Source organism: Chrysemys picta, chromosome 4, assembly GCF_011386835.1.
Source record: "Chrysemys picta bellii isolate R12L10 chromosome 4, ASM1138683v2, whole genome shotgun sequence".
Classification (NCBI taxonomy): Eukaryota; Metazoa; Chordata; order Testudines; family Emydidae; genus Chrysemys; species Chrysemys picta.
This window is the reverse complement of record NC_088794.1, coordinates 63,512,408-63,521,174: the sequence shown is the minus strand read 5'-3', so window position 1 is coordinate 63,521,174 and position 8,767 is coordinate 63,512,408. Positions and strand designations below refer to the sequence as shown.

Sequence of the window (8,767 nt, the reverse complement as noted above, 5' to 3'; positions counted from 1 at the left end):
TGACTGTTTCTGATCAGACCCTGCCTGTATTTTATAATTTTCCACCTTCTCGTCCTCACTAGGACATAGAGATTATCTATTAATAGATCCTCTCCTAAGGGATGTCCGAACCATGTGCTCCTCCACACCTGTCGGCTTTCCCCCAGACCTTGGTTTAAAAACTGCTCTACGACCTTTTTAATATTAAGTGCCAGCAATCTGGTTCCATTTTGGTTTAGGTGGAGCCCATCCTTCCTGTATAGGTTCCCCCAGGGCCATCCTTAGGCATACGCAGCTGCGTAGGGCACCATGAAATTTTGGGCACCAAATTGCCCTGAATTTCATGGTGCTCTCGGCAGCTGCGTACTGCATATGTGGCAGCACCAGCCCCAGCGACCAGCCCTATCCCTTGGCCGGCCCCCCCACCACGGGCTGCGTCCATTGCAAGAAGCAGAGCCTTACCTAGGGGGTGTGGGGTGCCGGCCAACTCCCTCCGCCCTGCCTCTTACCCTTCCCCCCTGCTCCGCCCCCGGCCCGCCCCCATTCCACCTCATCCCCCAGCGACCCCGCACTCACCGGCAGCAGCGGGAAGTGGAGCAACCTGGCCCCAGCCCGCTCTACTCTACCAGCTCCCAGCCTCGTTGCTGCGCTTCCCGCCGCCGGTGATTGCAGGGAAAGGATCGCCATCTGCACTCACCAGCAGCGGGAAGCGGAGCGACGCGGCCCCAGCCTGCTCCGCTTCCATTGCCCCAGCTCCAGCCATGTCTGGACTGCCCCCACTCTCACCGGCAGCAGGAAGTGGAGCGCTGTGGCTGGGAGCTGGCGGAGTAGAGTGGGCTGGGGCCAGGCTGCTCCGCTTCCCGCCACTGCCGGTGAGTGCGGGTGGGCTCCCTTCCTCCATACCCCCTTTCCCTGAGCAACACAGCTGGGGTCGGGGCAAGGGAAGCGGAGTGGGCTCCTCCCGGCCCCCTGCTAATCCTCCAGGCCACTCTGGGCCTGTAGGGCCCCCAAAAATGGCCCCCCACAGGTCCTGCTTCCCAGACCCGGGAGGAAGGCCTGGAGCCCCACACAGCCCCCCCGTGGGGAGGGCTGTGTAAGGCACCCAAATGGCTAGGGATGGTCCTGGGCTCCCCCTTTCCTAAAAGTTTCCCCAGTTCCTAATAAATCTAAACTCCTCCTCCCTACACCATCCACACATTGAGACTTTGCAGTTCTGCCTGTCTAACTGGCCCTGCGCATACATAGCAACACATACATAGCAAAACTTCATAACTTCACGTACAATGATAGAGCATACAATCCAATGAGATATTAATGTTTAGTAGATCAAGACTTTTAGAATGATACCTCACAAGGCATACATTGTACAAAACATAATTATATGACAGTGGTGAATATGGGGGTGCAGGGTGTTGCTTTGGGGCACAGAGTGTCACAGAGGGTAACTCAGAGGGTTGCCCCGGACGTCAAACACTGCTGACCCTCCTAGGGCCCTGAGTCAGAACCTGGTGGATTTGGTGGGCCAGGGTTCCCCTACCACTTCCCCATGACTGCGTGGATGCTAACCCCTAGGCCTCCCAGCCCACCAAGGACCCTATTACACTGCTCCTTTTAATTTTCATTTAACTGGCCTACTCATTTTTGAATAGTTCCCCTTTTTCAAGTTAAATACTACTGTGGTAGGTTTCTTTGGTATTTCCCCCCTACAATGATGTTAAATATAATTACATTATGGTTGCTATTACTAAGCGGTTCAGCTATATTGACCTCTTGGATCAGATCCTGTGTTCCATGTAGGACTAAATCAAGAATTGCCTCTTTAGCTGCTCCTACACATAGCCCTTTGCTGCAGCAAACACCCCTCATTCACCACCCGCACAAATCAACACAAAGCTCCCCACACAGCACACATACTCACCCACCCTCACTTATACTTACCATAAAACCATTAACATGAGCAGCAAAGCCGCAGCTAAACGCTAGTAATGGAAACAGGGATGTCTCTGTGCAGCTACTGCAGCGTGATTTAGAGGTGTCGAGGGGATGGGGTACTGGGCTGGAAGTCAGGACACCTGGGTTCTTTCTCCAGCTCAGCCACTTGCCTGCCGGGTAGGGTTGCCAACCTTCTAGTTGCACAAAATGGAACACCCTAGCCCCACCCCTTCCCCAAGACCCCACCTCTATCCCATCCCCCGCTCACTACATTCACCCTCCCTCAGTGGCTCGCTCTCCCGCACCCTCACTCACTTTCACTGTACTGGGGCAGGGGGTTGGAGTGTGGGAGGGGGTGAGGGCTCTAACTGGGAGTGCAGGCTCTGGAATAGGGCTGGGGATGAGGGGTTTGAGGTGCAGGAGGGTGCTCCAGGTTGAGGGGGTCAGGGCTGGGCCAGGGGGTTGGGGCGTGGACTTACCTTGGGTGGCTCCCAGCCAGCGGCACAGCCGGGGGCTAAGGCAGGCTGCCTGCCTGTCCTGGCACCATGTTGCGCATGCCCCGGAAGCAGCCAGCAAGTTCGGATCCTAGGCGGGGGACCACAGGAGGCTCCACGCGCCATTCTTGCCCGCAGGCACTGCCCCCCCAGCTCCCAATGGCTGGGAACCGGCCAATGAGAGTGCAGAGCCAGTGCTCAGGGCAGGGGCAGCGCACGGAGCCCCGTGGCCCACCTGCCTAGGAGCCGGACCTGCTGGCCGCTTCCGGGGCACAGCGCAGAGCCAGGATAGGTTGGGACTAGCTTGCCTTAGTGCCGCAGAACCACCAACCGGACTTTTAACGGCCCGGTTGGCGGTACTGACCGGACCCACCAGGGTCCGTTTTCGAGCAGGTGTTCCGGTCAAAAAACAGACACCCAGTCACCCTACTACTGGGTGACTTATGGTCAGTCCCTTCCCCTTGCTGTGCCCCAGTTTACCCTCCCACTCTGTGCCTAGGGTTACCAATTCTGGTTGTTTTCATCCCATGACATAACCTTTCATTAAAGATTCATCTTTAATTCCTTGAGACTCCAGGACAATAACCATTAAAATTTACCAAAAAAATTGGCGTCGCCTATCGGTACTCGATTGAGGAGGCCTAATCGCGCTAAATCGGTTGATTGGTGTCACCTAGCCGCTCGGCCTTCGACTGGCTGCGCCTGACCTGCGCTTTCTGCGCTCCGCTGGCTCTGCCTGGCGGTTCCGGCTGTCGCGTTGGCTGTGGGCGGCCGGTCGTGGCGCATGCGCAGAGTGGATCGGGTCGTCCCGGTTTGTGAGATGCGGTGACGGGAGCCGCTAGGGACTCCAAAGCGGCCGCCCCTTCCCCCCCCCCGGTGTCGCCATGACCAACGGTGAGCGGCGGGCGTAGCCCGGTGTGTCCTGCCCGTGCTCGGACGCCTGGGTTCCGCGGGGAGGAAGGGAACCCTCGGGCCCGGCGGCGCTGCACAGTGGCCGCCTGGCCGGGCCTCCGGAGCCAGCCGGGGGGAATGACCCGGGGAGCGGGGGGGGGAGAGAGGGAATGACCCGGGCCGGCCGGGTGGGGGGGAAGGCCCGCGGCCGGCCGGCCGGGCCCGCTACAGCCGGTGACGCTCTGCTCCCCTTGCCTTGCAGCCTACTCGCTGGACGGGGTGCTGGTGTTCGGGCTGCTCTTCGTCTGCACCTGCGCCTACTTCCGGAAGGTGCCGCGGCTCAAGGCCTGGCTGCTCTCGGAGAAGCGCGGGGTTTGGGGCGTGTTCTACAAAGGTAAGGCGGCGGGGGCGCTACCTGCTCTGGGAAACCCCTGGGCAGGCGAGAGCGAGGCATGGGAGCCAAGATACCTGGGGCCTGCTCCTGGGTTTGCTTCTCATTCACTGTAACTTTCTTCTTGGGGGAAGGCAGCTGCTTAATGTTTCCGTCTCTAAACCATCAGTAAAATGGGTCTGACAGTTACCTACATGTAGGTGTTACGAGCCTTAGTGAGTGTCATCCTGAGACGTGTGCTGGAGATGCTACCTATCTTCATTTTATCTTTCAGCTGCAGTGATCGGCACCAGACTTCATGCAGCAGTGGCTATATCCTGCATTGTGATGGCTTTTTATGTTCTGTTCATAAAATGAATCTCAAGGCTTCAGACACACAAATCTGTTTGGGAGAAGCTGCTGAAAATGAGGACTTACCTGAGGCGGAGAGAGAGGTCAATATTTAATCTCTTTAAAGGAATGGACAGAGCCCAGTTTGGCAATGCCAAGAGGAAATGCCCCCATTACCAAGCCTTTTCCAAACCAAGAGAGTGATCCTCTGCTCTTCACAACGGCTCCAAGTTCTCTGTGCTTTCAGCAAAGTGAGAAGATGTTCTTTTATCTTCCTGTCCCTTTATAAAGTAATCAGTAAAGATCACTTAATGTATGGTTGTATACAGATCAAATCCTCTTTCCTATAACATTATACAGTCTGCTTAAGGAAAACCTCGTGTTGTTTCATGATTAATTGCTTGGGCCTACCAAAATGGATACAATTTTCAGTTTGGTAGAACATAGATGGGAACAGGTTGCATTTAAGCTATTTTAGAGATACTTTCTTTAAGTCCCAATAAGTGTAGTAAGAACAGCAGGGGAGGGAGATAAGTTGACCGTAATGACACTTTTGTGTTAGAGTTACGTGTTTTGGGGCCTAAGACTAGGGAGATGATATCCTAAAGGCACAGACCTCAACTGAAACTTCTCAATAGGTAACAAAGTGAAACCCATCTAACGTGGTTCTGTATTCTACCTTCTGTATTCATGTAAGAAGGTTTTTCAAGCAAAAGTAGATCTGGATTGCAGTGGCAGCAAATCACTGTTCAGTGATAGCAGCGTGTCATTGGTGTAAACGTAGCACGAGATAGAGTGCTTGCTCTCTGGGACCATGACATACTGTACAAATCATCCTCGTCCTTGAACGATGTCATGGATGAAAGTGGTTTAGAAGCCGACACAAGCCTTGATGTTTATACTAAGGAGGGAGTAGGTGGGGAGGGGATGGGAACACTATGTAACTAAACTTAATAGTAAAGATAATGTTTAAGCCACATTTTAACATCACAACTTGTATATTTGGAAAGTGTATAGATTGTTAAAGACAAATGCCTCCTGTACTGATGTTGTTCTGCATTTTATTTCCATCTCTAATGGGCCTGTCTTCTCAATTTGTTTTCCACCTCTCTTGAGCTGTTCTCTCCAGCTTCTACACACCCAGATTGAAATGTAGGAATCAATCCCCTACAGTAGTTGCAGTGAAGGGATCACTCAACTACTTTTTTGTAGCTTAGTTTTTTAAAATTCTCCATTGTTTATAAAATCCTGAATAAAAAACTTGCCTATAAAATGTCTTTTCCCTACTGACTTGTCCATTTTCATTTGGGAAGGCTGAGGTATTCCCTTCCCAGCCTCACTTTGCCTTTCTAGGAGCCAGCACCCATTGGAGTCAATGGGAATCTTTCCATTGGTTTGTGTTGGCTTTGGATCTGGTTTCAGTAGAATATGGAGTTTTTTATGTGCTACCTTATTTGTGTGCCTGTTTCAGTAGGGTTGGCAGGGATGTGAATGGGGCTGGTTAACCATGTGCTACCAAGAGCTTGGAGAGCAGCTCAGGGATTTGGTGTCGCAAACTGTTATCTATCTGTTTAGTTTCTTGTTTCCAGAGCAGTGGAGATCTAGAACTACTTAGAATGCAGATGGCATTTTTAGCTAGGTTTATCACCTTCTTTTAAGCCTAGTGACCCCCCTTAAAGGCAGCTGTTCAATTAATGTACACATCAGTTAATGGGACAACACTTCCCTGTGAAACATTCTCCAAGTATGTGATGCTGAAAGGGACCTGGGAATTACAATGAATGAGAAGCTGGATATGAGTCAGCAGTGTGCCCTTGTTGCCAAGAAGGCTAACGGCATATTGGGCTGCATTAGTAGGAGCATTGACAGCAGATTGAGGGAAGTGATTATTCCCCTCTATTCGGCACTGGTGAGGCCACATCTGGAGTATTGCATCCAGTTTTGGGCCCCCCACTACAGAAAGGATGTGGACAAATTGGAGAGAGTCCAGTGAGGGCAACAAAAATGATCAGGGGGCTGGGGCACATGACTTACGAGGAAAGGCTGAGGGAACTGGGCTTGTTTAGTCTGCAGAAGAGAAGAGTAAGGGGTTATTTGATAGCAGCCTTCAACTACCTGAAGGGGGGTTCCAAAGAGGATCGAACTCAGCTGTTCTTAGTGGTGGCAGATGGCAGAACAAGAAGCAATAGTCTCAAGTTGCAGTGGGGGAGGTCTAGGTTGGATATTAGGAAACACTATTTCACTAGGAGGGTGGTGAAGTACTGGAATGGGTTACCTAGGGATGTGGTGGAATCTCCATCCTTAGAGGTTTTTAAGGCCCGGCTTGACAAAGCCCTGATTTAGTTGGGGCTGGTCCTGCTTTGAGCAGGGGGTTGGACTAGATGACCCCCTGAGGTCTTTTCCAACCCTAATCTTCTATGATTCTATGATGGGGACTCAATGTAGCTCCCATGAAAACTTGTGTGGATGGAACCCAGCATGTGAGCTTCATAACCCTCTTTTCCCACAATAGCCATTAGGAAAGCCCAGTTGAAATAGGGTTTTTTGTGCACGGCTACTCTTCTCGGAGGTCTGGGCACAGATTCAGATGTGTTAGGGGGAGGGTATCAGACATTTAAGTTGGTGTTCTGAGGGACTGTGAAAGCTGAAGATGGTGTAACATCCACAGTAGGTTCTTATAGGGCCCCCAGACCCTAATATCTGGGCAGCTCATAATCTTTAATGTGTTTATCCTCACTCCCCCTATGAAGGGGGGCAGTATGATTCCCATTGTACAGAGGGAGACCTAAGGCACAGTGCGACTAAATCACTAGCCCAAGGTCACACAAGAAGACTGTGGTAAAGCAGGGACTTGAACCTGAGTCTTCTAACTTGCATGCTATGGTAGCACCCTGTTTACTGTGCCATCCTTCCTCTCACTTGGCCCCTTTCTACTTCTCCGATTTTGCTCCTTGGTGAATGAATGTGGTAGCTTCTTAATCCACTGTTTTGATTTGCTAAATAGAACTTCAGACCTCACCTAGAATGGAGTCTAAACTGACCCTGTTGTAGCAGAGCCTGGAAAACACATCCCTTCTCTATAATCTGGTTACTGGCTATATGGAGCTTGTACTAGCCTTATGGGTATGGCAGAGGGCACTGCAGGACAGAATGTGGGAGTGAGCTGACTATAGAGTTGAACAGATGCAGGAATTTCATTCAACAAAGTTTTAAGATTTACACCATAGAGTTTAAGGCCAGAAGGGACCAGCAGAATATCTAGACTGACCTCCTCTAGCACCCACACACTAAACCCAGGAACCAATATTAGACCCAAGTATTACAGCCCACACGAGTCAAATTATGTCCCTTCTAGGGTGACCAGACGTCCTGATCGGGACCGTCCTGATTTTTAGGTATTTGTCCAGCATCCCGACTGATCTCTGGTCGGAACACCATTTGTTGCAATATTTTGCTCTGCCGGTAGTTCTCTGCGGACTTTGCCCACTCTCTGGTTTGGGACTGATGCTAGAAGGTGTTTAAGGTCCTTCCCAGTTCTGCAGAAGAATTTCTGTAGTGTGGATGAGCCAATGGGATGTTTAAGTCTCCTAGTGTGTTAACATCTCCCCTCAAACTAACATGTTTTCAGCTAATCCTTGGTTCTAAGTTATGTTAAAATGATGTTGTTGGCTGGAGATGCGGAGATGTCCCGATTCCCGCTCACCCGGCCCCGGTCCTGGCTGGGGGCAAAAGGAGCTGAAGGTGAAAAGCAGCGGTTCGCATGGGAGGGTTGCGTGGAATCATCCCGGCCGAAGAGGGCGCCCGAGAGGCCGCGGCCCCGTCTGGGGAGAGCTTTATGGAGGCAGCTGGTGCTCCCATGATGCAGTGCGGCCCTAGGCTGTATAAAAGGGAATCGCTGCGCACGCGGAGCCCTGCAGGGGAGCGAATGGAGTGTGAGTGTGCGGGGAATAAGTGTGCATCTGAGCGTGCGTGCGGTGTGTGTGTGTGTGTGTGTGTGTGTGTAGAGGGGTGGTGGGGTGCGTGTGCAGCGTGCGGCCCTGCTGGGATCTCGCCTACACGTTGATCTTATTCGATCGGGCCGGGGGCGGCCGCCCGGCCCGAGATGAGAAGACCCCTCCCGCGAAGCCTGCGGGCGCTGTGCGGGGCAGAGTTGAAGGCCGCAGCCGGCCCGCCCGGCGCTCAGAGGTGATGAGTCGATCAGATAGACGAGGCTGCGGGGTGGGTCCGCGCTGGGCCGAGCCCCCGGCCCATGAGTATCGAGGCGATTCTGATCTGAGCCCGGCTGCCCGGGGCAGCGTGGGGGGAGGGCGCGGTGCGAGCCCCACGCTGTGTGTGTGTGTGTGCGCGCGCGCGCGCGCGGCGCGGCGCGAGCCGGGGGAGTTCCGGGCAGCGCAGCGCTGACACTCAGGGCGCGGAGCAAGTGCTGCAGAGCAGCCGCTGGTGGCTTTGTTCACAGGGTCGCGCCAGGGTAGTAACTCCCCTTCCAGCCGCCCGCGGGAGGCCCATGAGGAGCGGGATTGCTGGGCAGCTTCCCAGCCCTGCCTGGGGCTGCACGCGGGGAGACCCCGATCAACACTCCTGGGCCCACGAGCAGCCGACTCAATGAGCCGCCTGGGCCGCTGTGTTCACTGTGAAGCGTTGTACCCTGGAGCCCTACGGTGTCTGGCCAGCAGCCCCAGCCAAGCTTGGGCTCCATCTGTCCCTGAAACACATGGCCCTTCATTCCTTCCTAAAGAATGCATGCGGCTCT

The 8,767-nt window shown here is 53.3% G+C and overlaps 1 protein-coding gene and 1 non-coding gene across 2 annotated transcripts; both read left to right on the top strand.

The window, feature by feature from the left end:
* Window positions 1-3,132: 3,132 nt before the first annotated feature.
* On the top strand, window positions 3,133-5,290 carry TMEM167B (transmembrane protein 167B). The gene is made up of 3 exons (XM_005312199.4): window positions 3,133-3,299; window positions 3,559-3,690; window positions 3,962-5,290. Exons 1-3 carry the CDS (start codon window positions 3,290-3,292, stop codon window positions 4,042-4,044), a joined length of 225 nt encoding a protein of 74 aa, XP_005312256.1. The 5' UTR covers window positions 3,133-3,289; the 3' UTR covers window positions 4,045-5,290.
* Window positions 5,291-7,928: 2,638 nt separating this feature from the next.
* LOC112060745 (small Cajal body-specific RNA 2) lies at window positions 7,929-8,293 on the top strand. The gene has a single exon (XR_002889951.2). It is a non-coding gene; the product is annotated as a small Cajal body-specific RNA 2 (non-coding RNA).
* The last annotated feature ends 474 nt before the right edge of the window (window positions 8,294-8,767 follow it).